This window comes from Sphaeramia orbicularis, chromosome 10, assembly GCF_902148855.1.
Source record: "Sphaeramia orbicularis chromosome 10, fSphaOr1.1, whole genome shotgun sequence".
Taxonomy (NCBI): domain Eukaryota; kingdom Metazoa; phylum Chordata; class Actinopteri; order Kurtiformes; family Apogonidae; genus Sphaeramia; species Sphaeramia orbicularis.
In genome coordinates, this window is record NC_043966.1 from 33,451,591 (window position 1) to 33,472,514 (window position 20,924).

General features: G+C 39.1%; 2 protein-coding genes across 2 annotated transcripts in view; one reads left to right on the plus strand and one right to left on the minus strand.

Annotated features, from left to right (window-relative positions):
- The window catches only part of ctnna1 (catenin (cadherin-associated protein), alpha 1), a 78,341-nt gene that overhangs the window by 17,820 nt on the left and 39,597 nt on the right, over positions 1 to 20,924 (plus strand). The window contains 3 exon segments of the mRNA XM_030145000.1: positions 1,301 to 1,504; positions 19,982 to 20,062; positions 20,271 to 20,423. Coding sequence (XP_030000860.1) covers positions 1,301 to 1,504; positions 19,982 to 20,062; positions 20,271 to 20,423 — 438 coding nt within the window.
- Positions 11,039 to 17,008, minus strand: lrrtm2 (leucine rich repeat transmembrane neuronal 2). The gene is made up of 2 exons (XM_030145001.1): positions 16,348 to 17,008; positions 11,039 to 15,695 (listed from the first exon to the last, which is right to left on the minus strand). The coding sequence occupies exons 1-2, from the start codon at positions 16,349 to 16,351 to the stop codon at positions 14,053 to 14,055; spliced, it is 1,647 nt and encodes a 548-aa protein (XP_030000861.1). The 5' UTR covers positions 16,352 to 17,008; the 3' UTR covers positions 11,039 to 14,052.

Sequence of the window (20,924 nt, forward strand, 5' to 3'; positions counted from 1 at the left end):
CATTGGGGACCAAAACCATCTACTGATGTAAAATGTTTAATGCCTGTTGAGCCACTAATTTTATCAATACATGTAAATAATTGGTGTTAAATGCAGTTCGTCATCTTTTCATGGTCATCAGATATGACCCGTTTGGACGTTCAGAGGCTCCCTAGTGAATGTGGAAACACGGTCATCTTCTACAACTTTGATTCACCAGTAAAACCCATGGAGTTTCATCAATGACAGTGGATGGAGACACTTGGTTTATGTTCAATTAATGATATATTTGCTGAAAAACTCACTTTTTCTTCAGTTTTCTCTGTTTTGATATAATAACCTTTGAATTGACTTTTGAGTTTTCATGAATATATAAAATTAAAGATAGGAAATTAAATATAGAAAAATACATGATTTACAGTGAAAAATGCTAAATATAGAAGATAATATAATAAATGGTGATAAATTGCTTAAGAAAGGTTAAATAGAGAGAAAATTCATTTAGGAACTGACACAAAAGTAGAACTGGGCCTTTATGGGTTAAAGTTAAGAGTCAGTTTTCTTTTATTCTTAACCCAATCAAATTGTGGTTAATTTTGCTAAGTACACTGAAACTAAATTAAGTAATGCCAGGGACAAGTATCTCTCAAAACTGTATTCACCCTTTTCCAACCACTAGATTTTCACTCAGAAATATAATTCAGATGAAGAAATATCTACAGTTCCTCTTTTCATGCTTTTGTTCATCTGGATAAAAGCTTTTGGTTAGAAAATGACATGTTGCATTCCTTATGAATTGTTTAAAATGGTACGGTTCTCTTCAACTGTTGTCAACATTGTGCAGCATAGTTGTATTCTTTTTAATATATTATTCCTTCTCTTCCTTGTTTAGAACAACTGTATGAGGACAGGCATTTTACTTATCCCTTTAAAATTTTAAAATGGACATTACACACAAACTTGGGGCATCCCTTTTTCTGTGATTGTAAACCCATTTCTTTGAGCTTAAACAGAATCTGCCCTTACAGTCCCTTGAAAGCTGTCTTTTTCAGAAACACTGCAGTATTTCACAGTCGCCGAGATTAAACCCCTCTTTTACAGATGTGTCTACCGTGAAACTATGGACAGTTTTTAAAGAGACAAAGAGGTGGCTTGACACATTCTTCACCTAAAGTTTCTTTTGTTTTAGTCAGTCAGATCAGCCCTCTCCTTACCTGCCACATTAGTCTTTTCATACAAGAAGAGTAAGAAATCTGTGTCCAATATTGACATTCACATTTTTTCTCCGTGTGTAATTTCCTGTCTGACCCGTTCCTCACAGAAACAAATCATTGTGGACCCCCTGGCGTTCAGCGAGGAGCGCTTCCGTCCATCCCTTGAGGAGCGTCTTGAGAGCATTATCAGTGGAGCGGCCCTCATGGCTGACTCCTCTTGCACCCGTGATGACCGCAGGGAGCGCATTGTGGCTGAATGCAATTCTGTGCGCCAGGCTCTCCAGGACCTTCTGTCAGAGTATATGGGAAATGTAAGTGTCTTATCTGTCTCTACTTCCTTCTGTTACCACTGCATCCTCCTCTGTTTCACCCTCCAATGCACCATTTCTTCCTTTTGGACACAAAGGCAAAAAATAAGTCTTGGTGAATAACAGGTTCTACTTTTACATTTGTTTATGTCTTAACCCGGCTTCATACATGCTGAACCCAGTCTACTGACTATTTAAATATTGTTTAAAGAAGTGATATTTTGTTTTTTTTAAATGGAATTATGCATTTTAAAACATTTCCCTGTGGTTTACATAAACTGTACATGCTATGTTTGGGTCGGAATTCTTCATTAGTTCAACTCCACAGGTCTTCAACCCTATTTCTGACTCACACCAGAAAGGTCGTTTTGAGCGCTTGCCCGTTAAATGGAAATGAACCACTTCACGTCCTGCCCCCTCCAGGTTGTTGACCAAGCTGCTCTGTCCCGTTCAGCCACTTGCGTTCAATAATACAACAAATTACTGAACATTTTAGGTAATCTGCTCGAAGTTTGGACATATTTCCAGTATGGACTACAACCACTGCTGCTGACAAACAATTATGGCGTACTCTGAGAAATGTTCATCAGAAGTCTTGACCTTATATGTGCAAATGTCGTGACATAGTTAGTCATAGACGTAACAAATTAAGCAGGAATTAAAACAGGTTGTAGAAATCCACTCGATTTTTGCCAAACTAAAGATAGCTTTGCAGCACCTGGAGGGTTCAAATTCAAAGTTTTTGAACTATTAGGGTCCAAATACACAAATAAATGTACCAAAGGCTAATAAAAGTGGGTTTAGCAAAATATGACCCCGTTAATCCCTGTCACTCATATACAGACTTCATCCATAAGAAAGTGACCCGGACTTAACCTGTTCAAAGCCTTGTGAGGGAGAATATGAAAAATGTTATGTCGAGTTTTGCTAAAGTAAACCTCACGAAAAACTGTCACTGGTTTAATACCTGCATACTACTTACTTACATACAGTATTTAGACTGGTATTGTCAGTTTCACAGGTGGTTAGCACTGTGCTAGTGCTGTAGATAAGTTGGTCACCATCAGCTGTTATTCTCGAATAGAGGTATCTGGGATGTTTAGCTAGTTTTTGAGTAGTGCTGTGTGTAGGGGTGTTAGAAAATATCGGTTCTGCAATGTATCACGATATTTCATTTCACAATACTGTATCGATATTAAAAAGTACTGTATCGATATCTTTAGGTATTTATTCAACAAATGCAGATATGGCGGAGGTTCTTCTTTTTTTGGTTTTCTGTATTATTTATATCTAATTTATTATTATTTAACACTGTTTTATTAAATAATGGTTATTTGAAGAATCCTAAAAGAACTTTTTACTGTCTGAGAGGCAGATGTTAGTTCCTTTGTTGGGACTGTACACAAAATAATGTTGTGATGTTAGTTATGAACTAATAAAATATGAACATCTGAGCAGGATCTTAATCTATAATGTCTGTAAAACATAATTTAAGTTTAACACAGGAAAATGTTGGGATATAGCATTAGATCCTGTTGTGATCAAATAAAAATGTGTTTAGTATTTGTGCATATTTCTGGTGTAATTCAATTCTTCCAAGAAATAAACATTTAAAAAAAAAGAAACAAACAAAAAATTCCCTTTTTAACAGTATCATGATATATCGTATTGTGATCCTAGTATTGTGATTTGTACCGTATCGCCAGATTCTTGCCAATACACACCCCTAGCTATGTGCAGAGTGCTGCCACTGCGCATTTGCAAAATAATGTTGATGTAGAAGTTGCTTAGTGGAACATGTCTACATATCGTAGCATGTCATGGTGTTAAAATGACTAACTCTGTATGTAAAGACAAAATAGATGCCATATTCAGGGTGTTTTTGCAGTTTGGAGGTTGTTAGTGTTTCCAGTAGTGGAGAAGGAGACTGTCTACCCTGCCACTGTGTGATGGAAATATTCACCATTATTCCAGTGGAGTACTTCAGTGGAGCCGAACAGTACAACCAATAGCATTGTGAGATAAAATGATATATGTTTTAATCAGTTTGTGTCGGTATCAGTTCCTCTAAGAGACAGAAATAGCTTTGTTGTAAAATCACACAGACCTTTTTGCGGGGTGTGTGCTTTCTCTATCGAGCTCTAATCATCAAATGCTGTAGGTCACAGATTGTTAGGTTAGAGTCATAGCCGGGGTTAGGCTCAGCAAATTCTAGAAATTGAGACAGGGGTTTGCACAGAGAAGAAAGCTGGAGGTCTGTGTAACCTACGGCCAAACATACCCCTGAGGCCCCACTAAGGGAAACTGAGGACCTAGGCATACTTTTTAATTGCCCATGTGACTGATAACCTATATGTGGCAGTTTGTGTGTGTGTGTGTGTGTGTGTGTGTGTGTGTTTTTTTTTTTTTTTTTTTACAGGGGCAGGGATATGGTGGTTTTGTGGCAAGTGGGGAGATTGTTTGATCCGGTATCATAGACATCCATTATCCTGTGGGACTCTTTAAATTGGCTGGCAGTGCTGTTGAATGTCTTCTCAAATGACATGGCTATAGCTAGTAAAAAATGGGTCTGGGAAGCAAGGATGATTAAGACTTTTTATTTGTCAAATAATCAGCAATTGGATACTGGTAAAATCAATCTCAATGTGAAAATGGGAGTAAAACTAGTCTCAGAAGTCAAAAAGTGTAGCTTCATTTACGAACGATGCATCAAATCTGTTACTAGTGAAGCCAAATGCTCTTAGCATTAACTTTTCATGATAGATACACTTTACTGTCCTTTTACTGCTTTAATTTTTTTCTCCTCATTTTCTGCCACCACTCACATTCCTTTTTTGTGTTTTGAAACATCTCCAAATAGCAGTTCCATCAGAACACAAATGTCTTGATGTGCAAATGCCATAAACTGATGACCCAAATAAATGGGAGGGTGTTCTTTTTCTCTTTCGGTGGGCTTAGGTCTAGTCGAAGTTTTTCGTAAGTTTGGGGAAGAATAAGCTGCATGGATAGGGCACTAAAATATGACCTATGGAAGTAATAACAGAACAAAATTATGTGAATTCATATTTTTCATTGCAAAATGTGTGTACACAAATTGGAAAAGCAAGAGCAAACATAGAACAGGCGTCGTCTAAAACAGGTCACATTAGAAATGAACACATCTGCTGCACGGATGCCAGGCGAGGATATTTACTAAAGTAGAGGCCATGGCAGTGACTTAGAGATAATATGTAACCTCTACTCATCGACAGAGATAACCGAACGTCTGTTTGACTTATTTATAAATGTTGGCCATAATCTTTGCATTTGACCATGTAAAAAAAACACTGTGCATCAATCCGCTTGTGTTCATAAGTGACTGAGTGACAACAGCAGAGTTTACTAGACAGTATTATAAGGGGTGTGGGAGACTCGGTACGTTAACCAGGGTTTTCCTTGCTATTTGAAAATCAACTTTTGGATGCTCTTTTTTGATGTCTGCTTCAGCTTTTCCACATTGTAAGACATTAAGTGAAAGATGGTACAAACATGTACAAACAGTCGGCTACATGTGCCTAAATATTCCTCAAATTGGACAGAACCTAAACTGTCTAAAACCCCACACACAGACTTGTTCAAAAATGTAGCCTTTGACAATTTAGAAGCTTTTAGGTATCAGTATCCAGTTAAGTATTTCCAACATAGTGACTTTTTAGAACTACATTTAATAGTGATTGGCTGAGTTTTTTTTCCCAGAGATATTTTTACTGGGAAGTGACTGACAAAATCATAAGTCATATGTCAGCTACTTTTACATGTTGTTCTGTTCCTGCTCAGGCATTGCAGGCATTGCATTGGCTTGCTCTCATTGCTCATCCAGAGCACTGCCAGTTTATTTTAAGGTTTAGGCCAATCATACAGCATCACTGCTTTGCTTCAAAACAGGTTTTCTACTTCACTGGTCTTCTCCTTGCCACTCATGATGTATCCCAGTACGATCTGCAAACTTGGATTTAAAGAGGAACATATTTCATCACCACATTGATGAGAAGTGAATGTGACAGGGATTTGGCTACTCATTTGGTCAGATGTAGAAAACGGATGCGAAGCATGATGTGTCATTGTCTACCTTGTGCATGACCTCATGTTGCTCCTGAGAACTCAAATGTACTTGGCATAGTGTGATGGTTGACGTCTCGACCTAGTGTCTTAAACCAGTGGTACATGTCATATGACTCTCATTGCTTAAAAACACATTTTACCTGTCTGTGTCAGTGGTTAAACTTGACAGACAAAACGGCCAGAGATTAACACACCAAGCTTCAAATCAGGGTAAATTTTTCATTGGACAAGTAAAATCTTGGAAGGCTGACAGGTAAATGTTTGCACCAAAATAGTCATATAATAAAAACTCATGTTCTACTGTGTTCTTTGTCAGTCAGAGGCAGAATAGAGGCAGGTCTTCCTAGGATACAGGGGGAAAAAAAATCACTTGCTAACTACCCTAAATAAAATGTTTATTTATGCGGTAATATTTGTAAATATTCATGGAATAAAAAGGCATTTAATTATCTTAAACATGATTAAACTGTCCCCACAGCCTGTGAGTCATAAAGTTAATTTCAGGACGCTCTTGGGCTTCACAATATGTACTGTCATTTTGAGGCAGAGCTACAGACGTACAATGAAGGATGTATGTTGAAACAGGACAGTGAATATGCTGCATAATCCTTTATGTGGGCATGGGCCTCCATAATCACTGCAGACAGCTGCTGGAAAATAAAATGATACTGAAATTAAAATGATGATTTAAATTTTAGAATTTCTTAGCTTTTTTGTAACTGGCATCTTTGAGCTGGTGCTTGCAGTTTGTCCATACAAATTTGTCTTAGTAATGTGGGAAGCAGTTGAATTATGCTACATTATACTGTAATTTAATGCAAACAGCAAGTGAGATGTCGGAAACAAATGTACTAAATGTTGAACTATGTAGAAACTGTTACGCTGTGGAGATGTAGGATAAGGCATCTCAGCCATAGATGGGGGAGTACGGCACCGTCACTGCCACATGCTGTGACCTCAATTACTCCATATTGTCACGACCATTTTACATTGCACGTGTTAAGCGTAACTGTTTCTGCCACCTTTTATTAATAATGCATCTGTAGTCGCAGCATCACTCAGGGTTTTGTTTCACAGTAGGGAGTGATGCTAGGCCGCTGTGACGTATTACGCCACTGACATTTAAGTTTCTTCAACTTGAAGTGATACATTATCATTCAGACCTGGATGTAAAGGCCATGCCTGGTCGCAGAGGTGGGACCCATGCCTTTTCCCTTTTGCATGCTTTATTTTTATGCATTACACAAGAGTTTTTCCACTTCGTGCTCTTTAGCATAACTCTGAGACTTTGCTTTAGTCTTGTTCTATCTGTCCCAATTTCTACATCTGTGCAGCCTTTTCAAGTTTCTTGTCCCGGACTCTCTTCACAGATCAGTCGCTTCCTGCCTCTTGCTGTCTTTTTGCTTTGGGCATCTATAGAGAGGCTTTTTGTGCCTTACATTTAAATATGGGAAGATGGGGTAGAATTTGGAGTGTTTTGTGCCCTACAAAATGTACCTGCAGCTATTATAAGATATGTCAAACCAACCAGAAAAGAATGGTAATTTATTTGCCTTGACACTTTATAAAAATATGGATTTATAATAAGACCAGATATAACAGGTGTTGTTCCAGATGTTTGGAACTCTCATATGATGAAGTGGAATGTCCCAAAGTATTTTTGTTTGCCCATCCTTTTGATAAACTTGGAAGAAAAGTGGAAGGTTCACAGGGGTTAGACCTAATTTGAGACCAGCATGAAAGTAGTTCAATTTATCTAGTTGTAATCTCATCTAAATGCATAATTAAAACAAATTACACCCCACACAATGTAACAGGGAAAGATTTAATGTCCCCAAGGCTTTTCCTGTATTTACAGCCACCATAAAACACTGGTCTGTCAGTAACAGCCTGTCAGGCAACGTTTTCCAGACATGGCCCTTGATCTTTTGCGGTCAAATTCTAGGCTTTTTGATCGTCCTCACCGGCAGGTAAATGAGATGAACCCATTTCTGTAATATTTTAATGGAATAAGCAATGTCACAGCTGTACAAATGTCATGTTTTTTGATATTATGACAGGATTCTAACCTGACCCTTTTATCAAATGCATGTGTGAATAAACCTGTTTTTATAAGCTTTTTTCTGGTTTGGTATTGAAATAGAACTCCCCATGTATTGACAGGTTAATACATGTTTATCTCCTCAAATTGATGCTTGTCTGCAGGATTTTCATCCTTGCTGTTGTGTCATCTTACAAAACTGTCATACTATTTAATTTTCTAATATAATTACACTAACATGTCTCTATCCAATAAATGAAATTAAATATACCAGTGAAGCCTTTTCATCACCTGTGAGACCAGAAAATTTAATATAGCTGTGTCTGGAGTTTCACATGTTTGCTTAAACCTGGCAACACTTTAGATTAAAACTTGTGTTGCCAGTCTGATCAAGACCGATTTTAATGATATTGTAAGCCATTTCCTACACAACTGAGGCCTGAACTGAATGGTGTCAGTGCATAACAGCTGCAGAACGCTCATGGTTGAACATATATCTAATGTGTTTTACTGGCTCACCGGCTGCTCTGTCATACATGTATTTGATCAGTTTATCTAATGCATAAATAAAGTATAAAGCGTAAGTGGTATACCTTTTAAGGAAATGTTGTTGCTGCCAATGGCATTAAACATTGTTATCATTAGGAAACCAAGATTAAAATTGCTCATTTTCATCTCTGTGCATCCTGAGAATTACATAAGAGTGAAGGTGAGATGGACTAAATTGAAGTGAACTGCACTGTGATGAATGTGCCTCACTGGGAGGAAACCACCCACTTCTATGAATGTTTCAACAATATACAGCACACACATGCACACACATTACACATTGACTCAGCAGTCACAGGAGCCTTTATTTTCATCAGACATGCCTCTGACCTTGGGAACAGTAAATTACTGTTTGCTGCTCTCATATTAAATGGCAGGAGAGAAAATGAATGATTTTACTTTATAATATTATAATAAGACCATATAAATTCACATACATTTGTCGTCGGGATAACTTACTCTAGTTTTCTGTCCAAATTGTGCTTTATATATTTGCACTAATATTTGTAATAGACTTCAAGTAATATCCATCTTTAAATCGTAATGTATAGCTACCTGACCTGCAAATTTTCACTGTAAATAAAGTCAGGGCATGTATAACCTTCCACCCTTAGAAAATATCATGGTCTAAGTTTTTGGCTATCTTCGAAATGGTGTTTTACCATTACTTTTTATTTAAACACAATTCAGACAATTTGCCGATTTTATTTAAGAATATTTCTTTCTGTATTGGAAGCACTAATGGTGAACTGACCATCTGGAGTGCTGGGATTGTTCCCAGTTGGCAGTTTTACAACTGGGCCAATGTGTCCAGAAAAAAGGAAACAAAACTTAAATAATGCTGAATAGCAGGCGTGTGACTGTCAACGGCTCGGGGTGTTAGGGCCCCTGACAGAAGACGATAAAAACAATGATATAGGTCAGTCTGTCAGGTGGAAGCAGTATTTAGCCGATTCACGAATTAACAAGCATATACATAAAAGTATATGTTATTGTATGGATAACATTATTCAAAGATTGTTTTGAGTGCTTCAGACTTTGCTAATGCCCTTTAAAAATAAATGAATTTATTATTCATCATAGAATCGAATATATCCCACAAGGACCTAGAGTCAGATCTCAACTATAAGGATTTCCCACTTGCCTGGAGCAAATAAAATGCCATGTCAGACTAAGGAATATAGAAAGTCACTTGCCCTAGAAAAGAATTAAACTCATAGTTTTTTTAGCTGTTCTGATAGAAGTGGCCAAGACCTGACCCCTCTCACTTCAGTTGAGAGTTGCGCATGCACAGTATCAATGTAGAGCCTCCGCTAAGAAGCCTGCTGAGAACCGCCCCTGAACATGACAATTAACTAATCTCACTTGGTAACTGCTGGTAAATAAAACAATTTGTTTAGGGGTGAGTGTATGTCTGACCCAGCTGCTTGACTGAGCAAGTGGGAAAAAACCCATTAAAGTTAAACCTTGAATGTTTTCAAATGTGTTAAGCAATAAATACATTAAGGGATGTTTTTGCTGCTTAGACTCCAGATCAATATGTCCTTCCTAGTAAGCATTTTCAAGATTTATAGGAGGCCACATAATGAGTACCTAAAGCATACATGCACTGAGTCCTTGAACCCTGCAGACAGCTGAAACCAGAGTCAGATTCATTTCTCTCCCACCTGGGTACACTCTGCAGGTTAATTACTAAAGCTTTCTTTCTGTTGGCCTCATCAAAAAAAAAAAAGAGCTGCTAAAAACCGAAGTGGTTCTCACAGTTGGGTAGCCACGTTGGTCTGTATTTTGCTCCTCGGTCTGTGTTTGCATATTTCTAAACTTCGTTTTTTTTTTTTTTTTTATCATAATATGACCTCACTTAAAGGATGAAGTGCAGTAAATCTCTCTACTTTAAGCCTTTAATGGAAAAAAGTTTTCTCTTTTCAGGCACTTAAGAGTTGTGGAAAAAAGAAACTAGCTTGAGTTTCGAGATGTTCTGACTAATTTCTCTAATCCTTTTAGATGTTTGTTCTTCTTTATCGTACTAGAGATGATAGGAGGATCTTTGCACAGTGTGAGTGTTTATGTTCAAGTCATCACAATAGATGAATAATATGCTGTAATGTGCTGTGAGTGTAAATTCTAAGTTGTTTTTACACTTTTCTGGAACCTAAGCTTCTAGTCTTCAGTGGAATTCTGTCTTGCTGAGTTTCTTTGACTTACCAGATAAAGTGTTTGTGTTGTCCCTCCTCCAGTTTGATTTACCTTTTAAATGACAATCTTTTTCCCCTATACTGCATCAGGCTCCGGCCCCTGTGACGTCTTTGTTGCATACCACTTAGGTTCAGGTTGTAAAAAGAAAAAAGAAAACCTTGCATGTTAGAATTCCGTCTTGCTGCCATTTACTCTTTTCAGCAAAGCATGTCTCATGGGTTGCTCTGGGAAGCTATTGATCATAGCGCATTCATTTACTTATTTTCTAATTTGCTGTTTGTTAGTGTGCCAACACTTATCTCAGAACACTTAAATCTAGTAGATATATAGTTTAATTTGTTTTATTCCTGGAAGTTCTCATTCACTTGTGCCAAAGTTACAGAGGCATTTATCTCACGGTAGAACTTCAAATGGATGATTTTGTTTCTAACTGGATTCCAACTCTAAAACAAAGGAGTCTTTAAAACCTTTTCTATTAATTGAAATTCTGTAATTAACACATACTTTGAGGGTATTTGCATGTCATCTGTTGCATATCACCTCCTAGTTTCATTGAGTTTACTTTCTAAGTGACATTTACCATACAAAGTGAAGTGAAATATGAAGAGATCAACCAAGCTGTGTGCATCCATCAGTTAGCAAACACGCCGTAAATTATAAGCATTTTATTTAAAAAATATATGTTTTTAGGGGAAAATGTTTTTTTTCAGTTTGGCACATCTTATCCACTATACATATATGAAATTGTACATATTACAATACAAAAGGAAAATGGGAAGAGAAAAGCATTCATTTTGCACAAAGAGGTTGGGTAAGAGAGAGGGGATTGGTTCACTTGTTTTTTCTTTTTTTTTTTTTTTTTTTTTTTTTTTGGCAGGATGGGGACCAGGGCTAGAGGATGACAAGAGGAAACAAAAACAGTTTACAAAGAGCCAAAGTGCAAAGGGATGCATATTTCTACAAATTCTGTGAATTTCAGTCATTTAGTACAACCTTAATCTCAGACAGTGAACTGTCAAATGCTTGACAGAACTGTATAGAAATTTCACATACATCCCCATTCTTGCCGGTGTCAAAAATTAGGTCTCGAGAACGTTTGTTGAATGACATTAAGAAATATGTAACTCAATTTGACTTCTGAACATGCAAGACATATTAGAAGGGCGATAGTAAAAGCAGTGCGAAGCAGGAGAAAAACAAATTTTGTAACAAAGTGGAGGTGCTCGGCTTTGGATATCCATATGATCAGAGTGTGTCATGTTTTATCATTAAATTCAGATGTGGAGTGTAAAGATTTTTGGTTTACACAAACACTTTCTCAGAGGTTGTAAGTATCCTATGAGCATGTGCTGAGACACACAGACACAAGCATTCAGTTAGAAGTTTTAGACCAAATTTTGACAGTGTCATTAGAGAAAAACGGCCACAAATAATTCCACCTGGCTACATGTTGGGGGCACTGATCAGCGAACAGCACACTAATTGCCCATAACCAGGTGCACTCTGGTGGATACATCTTGCCATTTTAATTGCAGACTACAGACAACGGTAAAGGTTGAACCTTTGGGAAAAACCATATGCCTATTTCCAGTCGTTTTCTCTTTAACTTGAGTAGAACTGGAGTTGTCACCATTTAAAGGTTGAATAGCTCATCTGTTGACTAGTTGATGCAGTTGGTCAGTGTTCTTCATTTCATTCTGTACACCATTACTTGGTCAAAAAGACGTTCGTAGGTCTTGATAGATAAAGACATTACCCCATAGTCGCAACTCTCCATCGTCCCATCAATTCTCCTCAATCGCTCTCTCTTTCACCCTGCCCCCACCACCAAACTGAACACAAAGAAGTGCGGAGCTGCGGCAGCAGCTTTAGTCTGATGCTAATGCACATCCTCTCCGTGCTGCATACAAATGTGTCCTGACCCAGGCTTGCTGTTCTCTTATCACTGGATCTCCATTTGCTTTCAGGGTATTGACCGCAGTTTAACTTGACGCATGTGACTATCAAATGGGGAATTCTTATGTTTATTACTTACTGTAACCCCATTTTTAAGAGTGTGAATGAGAAACTTATTCTGTCTCTAAGACTGATGTCTGAAAATAAAAGGATCCATGTTATTTTGTGCCGTTTAGAAGATAACCACCACTAGAACTATTTTTGAGTGGCCGAACAAGCTAAACATTGCTGGATCACTGGTGTGGGTGACAGAATATTAGATTCTTTTTGCCTTGCCTTAATTGGTTCAATCTTGAGCCTGTCAGTCCTGATTAGTGTGTGAGCAGTAAAGAGCCTGGGCAACGGGGAAAGGTTTTATTTTCAGAGTGAAATTGTATTCTATCTGGCGTGTGCACTGTTCATTACTTGCAACCATCACACTGCACAACAGCTTGTCTGTTTATTGAATGTGGTATATAATAGCAAATCAGTAAACTGTACTTCCATTCTAAAGCTGCTGGAAATATTGTTGTCACAGTGTGTATGGCCTTTTAGGAGCTGAAAAAACATGAACAGCTCATTGAACATTAAAGATCTAATACATTTGTAGTTGATGTCCAGTATAAGGAAGACACCTATGTGTTTTCACTCACCAGTGGAGTGTACTGGAGAGTAATGATGCTTAGTGTTTCCCACAGGTTGAGAATTTATTTGTGGCAGTTGGCCTTTCTCGGCAGGAGCCTCGACATCCAACAAGATAAGAGTCTGCTCCAAAACGGCTTTTGCATTTTCCAGCTAACATCTGAATGAGGACTTTTTTCTTATTGATATAATTGAACATAAATTCATCATTGTGTCAGCCAGCTGCTGTCTCACACATTATGGAGGAATTTTTTGGACCAAACCCAGAATTCCCAAACCAAAAACACTCCTTTTGGCTAAACACAACTGTTTTTTAGGTTGGCCAGCCATATAAATTCTGTTGGCAGGAAACACTTTACGGAAGGTTTTGGTCTAGTTTACACTTGCCTGATCTGATAAGAGAAAAAAAAAAATCAAAATATGTTGAATAGAATATCAGGGTTATTCTCTTGGCAAGAGATTATAATATTTATTTGTAACATGACGACAAAGACATTAACTTTCCAGTTATAATTCAGAATTTGAGTTTTGTATTAATGCTCTTTAATGTATCATAGTATCCCCAAAACAGTGAAACTACAAAGCAAAAACATTCGATAAATTTATCCAATTCATTTGCCCCAGTGATTGAGTGATTGGCTTACAGTGCCTGTGGTGCAGTTAAAAAACATGATTTCAAATATTCACTTCTTAAAGAAAAAAGACGTATATCACATTTCTCCACTGAACGTATTCTGTTAGCAGTGGGCCATTTGGCCCAAGTATTTTCTCTGTGCTGCAGAATATAGAGACAATGTGGAGACAAATCTCACAGTTTACAATTTTCTTGTTTAAAATGATTGCCCCTGCCTGATATGAACAACCTTGCATTCATAGAAAAATAAATTTGTGACTATCTCTACATCATCCCTAAACTGTCATGTCCACCCTCTGTCATTGTAGCATTTAAATTTTCTCACATATTCTCAAATCTCACTTGTAGAAATTATGCTTTTTACATAAATTGGAGAAAAAAATCAAAAAGCAAACCCTGTATCATCTGAAATGGTCGAATGGCAAACCATATGCTCTAGGAATAAATAAGAGTTCATACTTCACACTCTTTGTAAGGCAGTTGCTGACACTTGCACTGCCCATAGCCGTTGATGATCACAAGTGCCCCCTCCTCATGGCTAGGCTCATACTCATTATAGGGTACCTGCGTAGCTAGATCTGCCATAGGCTGCCGTTGCTGGGTCCTCATCTGTCTGCGGTTTTGGATAGCCGAACAGTGGCGTATCCGGCGCAGGGTGGGAGGGCAGCACTTCCGTGAGATATACACAACGAAAATGATGAAAAAGAATGAAAATAGCAGGGCCATAGTTCCAATGATAACCCTATGAGTCATAACTGTGTTGTCCATTGCCGAGTAGTCATCCGTTACAGCTGGCTCTTCCAATATAGTGGTAGTTGCTTGAGCAGTGCGTGGTGTTTGTGTTGTGGTTTTTGTTGTAGTGACTGTGGTAAAGCTCCCAAAATCCTCTGCATAGTCCTGTGTGGGGGTCGGCTGCATAATTCCAAACAAAGAGCTTGTGATCTCTGCAGCTGTAGTAACGTCTGTGGTTGTACTAATGGTCTGAACAACCGGCGCTGAAAAATTCTGACAAAGCTGGAATCCATAAACGGCATCAAGTATCTCCTCTCCTTGGGCGTATTCAGGACTATGGCAGAGAATGGAATGCTCCCACCTTCCCTTAAAGGCGCTCAGCCAAGTGGCCAGAGAGCAAATCCTTTTGGTACATTCCCAAAGGTTGCTAGACAGCCCAACGGTGCCTAGAGACTGCCACATATCCATGACTTGGGGATCCAGACTGGTTAGTTTGTTGTTATCCAGCAGTAAAATCTTTAAATTTGGCAGCGTTTGAAACACATCAGGTGTTAGGACACGAATCTCATTTCCTGTGAGGTCCAGCTTCTCTAAAGTGGTCCAGGTCCACTCCATGCCACATGTTAGGTTGCTGATCTTATTCCACTGCAGATATAGAAACTGGAGGGCAACAAGGCGAGGGAAATGGGCCAAGTTGATCTTGGTCAGTTGATTGTGCTCCAAGTGGAGCTCTTTAAGTTTAATGAGCCCAGCAAATCCATTCCGGGCCAAGCTCCTTAGACGGTTGCTGCTTAGACCCAGATATTCCAGGCTGCGGCAGTCCCAAAATGCCCGAACAGGTGTGGTACGAAGAAGATTGGAGCGGAGGTGGAGTATCTGTAGCTTCCTCAGTCCATGAAACAGTTCTGGTTCCAATGATGTCATCTGATTGAAAGACAGGTCCAGTATCTGGAGATTGATGAGGTGGATGAAGGTTGTGTTGGGCAACTTGGTGATACGATTGGAGCTCAGATTGAGGTCCTTCAGCTTGTAAAGCCCTTGAAAGGCATCCTCTTGTACTGTGGTGATCTGGTTGTGGTCTAGATGTAGCCACGTGAGCTGGCTGAAACCATAGAACTGATCAGGGCTTAGCTCAGTGATGCTGTTGTGGCGTAGTGACAGCCCCAGGGCCCCCTTGTCCACGCCATCTGGGGGTGCCTGAAGCCCCTGGGTGTCGCAGTAGAACTGCAGGTCCTCACAGCGGCATTTTTGAGGGCAGGTTGTGCATGATGCAGGAGGCAGCAGGCACACTAGGAGCATGCTGATCACACACAGACACAGAGCCGCTGGTGCAGGTCCCACCAATGGCCACCTTGAATGGAAACCTGGGTGGGTTCAAAGATAAGAAAATGAACTGAGGGGCGGGAAAGCTAATCTCTGCAGAGTACTTATTACTTATTCATGGTGGCGATCAGGCTTTTCTGTGTGCTTTAATTTTTTTTCCCTCCCTCCATATACTGGGTTTGGTATACTGCATGAACAACTTTGATATATGAGACTGTGAGTTCTCTGATCGTAGGTTTTTATTTGTCATACATGCAACTAATGATGCATAAGCTGGACTTTGTTTTCACTCTGCTGTCATTTATATTAAGCCTGTTTGGTTCACATTTTTGGCTCTGTTGTTTGACTCAAGTAGCAATTTTCCACAGATTACTGCCACATTTGTTTGGTTTTTCATTTAGAGCTGCTCAAATATGCTGTTTAAACATGCTGTTAAATGCTATTTAATTGAATGATAATTAATTGCTTAGTTTCTATCTTAAGTCTTAGTAATTAGTGAATATGTCTGTTAATGAATTCAGATGGTACTAAACATTTTCTTAATTCCCAACTCATTTGCCAGTGACGAAGGAAAAATGAAGGACAGTTGCAGTAAATAGACGAGGCTGAAGAGCTTTTAGTCTTCAGCCTCCCTCGCTCTTACTTGCATATCCTATTCATGTCCAGACCTACCATATAAAGGGGCTAACTTACCCATTCTTTTGTGCACATCGGAGGCTGCATTCAACTGTCCTTTTCCGCAGACTCTTGGAGCAACCAGATGGAAGAAAAATCCAAAGGGAAAAAACCCTTTTGAGTAAGCACAAAAGGAATCAGCCTCTTTGGAAATAAAGCAATTCTGAGCCCACACAACTGAAACAAAATATGAAATTCCATGTCCCAAGATGTTTATTCCTCCTTATATGTTTTGAGTCCTTTAAAATCCAAGCTCAAAGAAAGGGTGGAAGCTTTTCCTTCATCGCACGAATCCTTGAAATTATATATTTATATATTTTTTCAAGTTGATCAGTTGCATCCAAAACGACTCCTGTGAGCTGAACCCCCCTCCTTCTCCTCTTTTTTTTCTTCTTTTTCTTTCTCCCCCCTTTTGTTTCCCTCTCCACAACGTTGTCAGCTCAAACAGTTAATTGGCGATCAAGTGTTCCTCTTTTCATAGCTGTGGTCTTCCAACCCTAACTTGTTGATGGCAGCCAGAGATCCTGCTTCCGACGCCGGTTCAGTCTCAGCATAGCCTCTGCAGAGCAGTGAGCGGAGCCCTTGTCTGCTAGCTGAGACGCAGGGAGAGAGAAAAAAGCAGAGCAGGGAGTCAGGGATGTTATTCTGTGCTTTTTGTTGCAGCCACTCAGTGCTACAGAGTGGTGGCAGCCTGGCGTCGATCATCAGTACTGTTTCTCTCTCTCTTTTTCTCTCCCACACACACAAACACCCTCTCACTCTCTTGCTCAGTCACTTGCTTTTTGTCTCATACGCACTGCTTGTGCACCTCAGTCTTCCTCCACCTCCCTCCTGCACCCCTCCAGCCCCACCAACCCCCACCGGCTCGTCACCATCAGAATATTGATAACTCGAATGTGTTGCAGCAGCTTGCCGTTGAAATTAACCACAGCTGTAAATCTCAGCCTTGCCTCCTTGTTTTGCGTGCACTATATATGAATGTATACCAGGGACATAAATAAAATAGCATAACAAAGCAAAATATAGTTCATAACATGCAGCTTGAGACAACATCAACAGGGATATGGGTGAGGAAAGGTGTGCAGCACTGCTTTATCTCTCTTCAGGAGGGAACATGCCACAGCAGAGTCAGCATAGGGTGTCTGGCTTTTATTCATAATTTACATAACCTGAGTGCCGTGCTTTAATTTTTGAGCACTAGCATGTGATGGTGATATGTGACCAGCTGTTCTGAAGTAAAATTGGACAGACTTGAAGCATGTTAAAAAGTCCAATCACTGCCCTGTCAATCAAAAAGAATCTAAAATGTTGCTTAGTTGGAACAAATTAATTAGAATTGTGGTTTTGTTTTAGTAGTTGACATGCTAAACAGCTAATCGGAGTATGATGTCAAAATTTCAGGGCATAGAAATGCAGCCCATGGGAGATGAGGGGTATAACTGTTGTTTGTCACTAAAACATTATCTCATAGTCCTTGAGCATACCTGTCTTTCCACTGTATAAATATGCATTGTATTTGCTGTGTTGTTTTTTGATGGATTTTAACTTTTTTTGGCATCCTATTACAGACAAAACCTGCACTTCCCAAGCCAAGAATTAAACTCCACTGTGTTGTTTGGCAGTAGGTGACAGCAAAAAAAAAAAAAAAAGCTTACTCAAGCAAATCTGCATGTGCCACATATTCATTGAGCTAAAAAGAAAGTTTTAGAAGATTACCAAATATGTACTACCTAATTATTGTTATTACATAATTATTTTGGTTTTAAGACAAAACATGCATCTGGCGGTAACTTTCTAGGTCATTTGACCAGCATGCTGCTGTCATTCGCTACATTTATTGTGGTAGACTACACCCCCCCGGGATGCCTTTGCAGAATGTGTGAGAGAAAAACAAGGGAAAATGCTTAAGTCTCTGGGGTATGATGAATATTCCCTGCATTTGATTGTGTTTTATTTAGAATTACAGCTGTTGGAAAGCACATTTAAAGCTATAACTTGTAAAATTGTAGCTGTGAAGACATATTAATTGCACTAGTAGAAATATTATAAAGGAATTTCATAGATTCCATGGTCTTTTGACTCAGAGCATATTTTATTTTTGCAAATTTTTTCCTATAATCCAGTGGACCAGGGGGCTTGTGGAAAAGGGATGTTCCTAAATCTATCCTGAAGGAGATAGATAGAGACTCACTTTGAGTATCATAAAAGATGCCGCAGAGAAACTGCCTCCATAATAAGCACCTGAAGAAGTGCTTTGGAAGCCTCTGGCGTGGAAATGAAATATTGGCCAGGCATGAATGAAATAGGATTGAGAGAGTAGAGGCAGAGCAGACTAAAGCCCTACCACAGCATCGCCTTGAACCGGCGCAAAATCACAGGGGATTAGTGCTGTTGGATCTCTGTGGCCCCTAACTATGCACACACCCCCCAGTGAGCAAAGGGCAGTGGGGGAAGGGGCAGGTCAATGCCACCACCATCCATGGTGTTGAGCTGCAGTTGATGTGCACATTATAAGGTTGATGTACAGCCTCTGGTCCAAATGTGTCTTTGCCTTTTCTCCGTTGCCCTTTTGTGTTTGTATAATTTCCCCCTGATTTTCAATGCTCCCCTGTATCAGTCCCCCTCTGTCTCCATCTCTTTACATCTCCTTATCCCTCCTGAAAGTTTTAGATGCTCAACGCACGCTTGAACAGCTTGTAGAAAGTGACTGAATATCCCTCTGCTCTCTGTGGGGAACTATGGTTAGGGCTGTGTGACTGCTGCCAGTGATGTTTCACTATTACTCTACATAATTTACATTGTTAACCATGCATAAATTGTAACCTTTTAATTAACAAGCATTACTTATGAAAGATATTTAAAAAAAAAAAAAACCTGACCTGCTGGGAGGAGACTTTTAGTGCTACATGTGAGTGCTTAGTTAAGTGCTCCATTTTGTCAAAATTAACTTTAATAGCTGCTTTTTTATTATGAATGAGCTGTTGACTGGGTGTACACTTGTAGAGCATGTAAAACAAACCCATGTATTAAGAAAATAGACCTGGTATCCTTGGTTTGGGGAATTCAGTGAAGGGAGAAGTGAGTGTGGTGAGACTGAGACTGATCCGGACCCCTGTCTAGACCAGTCTCTGGATCAATAAAATCCTAATTAAATCACTTATGAGGGAATGTTGTCTGTAAAACGTTACATGGATTTGGAAACAAATCAGATGTTTGGCAACAAAAGAACCTACAACCGTTGCTGATTGATGTTCTCGGTTTGCATAGATTGTTTTCTGCACCCCACGGTTCGACATAAGGGTTCACATGCAGCGGTGTGCGTTTGGAAGAGATTCCAGTGGTTTAACATAGAGCTTTTGACCGGTCTTTTCACAGCACAACAGTTTATAATGAATAAAATCAGACTTACACTTACAAATGGAACTTTTTAAAAGAAACAAACACTAAACTTTCTGTTTTTAGACAAAAACATTGAGATGTGATTGACAATTTGGTAAATTAAATGTTAAATCGTTCCAATTTGGACACAAAACAACTTAATTCAGATGTTTGGACTCAAAATATGTTATTTTAGCCTCCACAACAAATCTGCCAGAATAATTGTCACTGTACCAAAATGCTCACAAATTTTTTCTTCATCTTCATATTTTAGGCAGGAAGGAAGGACAAGAGCGATGCTTTGAACACTGCCATCGACAGGATGACGAAGAAGACCAGAGATCTGCGCAGACAGGTTTGTTTGTTTTTTCTTTCTTTCTGGAATATATTGTCTCTAGTATAGCTAATAGATAATATTGTTTTCTGTCATCTTATGTCTTCTTAGTGGTGCTTCTGGGTTATATGTAAATACATGTAGTCTGGTGAACAGGCTTTACTGTAGCTGTCACTGCATATACACAAGGGGGCTTCACTTGTGTCTTTTAATAATTCTTACTTCACAGTTGCGTAAAGCTGTAATGGACCATGTCTCTGACTCCTTCCTGGAGACCAATGTTCCCCTCCTGGTCCTGATCGAAGCTGCCAAAAATGGGAATGAGAAAGAAGTCAAGGAATATGCACACGTGTTCCGCGAGCATGCCAACAAGTTGATCGAGGTAATGTAGGATTGTGAATCGTTTTAAAACTAAACTCTGACGTCACCCCAGTACTTTGCTTCCCATTGGTTGTGGTCGTTTTAGCATAACTCACAATAAACATCAGTTTTCATTATTTTTTTTCTCTTTATCATTTTACTCTATCCAAAGATTCCCTCGTGATTGCACTGTCTCCAAAACAAATGTAATCAGGAATCTATTTTCCCTAATGAAAAGACTGAAATTACTTTCTGTGGTCACTGTCTTCATCTTTCAGTCTTTTTTTTACCTACCCCCAAGCTGATTTTAATCGGCTGCCGCTCTGCTATAGTGAGCAGACAAACAGAACACTGCTATGTGTGGTCAAAGCAACAAATCAAAATTTTAAGCGTAACCAAAGGAGTGAAACAAGCACAACTCAAGGATTAGTGCTTCCTCTGGGAAAATACTGTCCTTGCCAGAACAGATGGATACACTGCCTCTCACTCACCAACTTCACGTGTGTTCTCTGGTGCTGCTTTT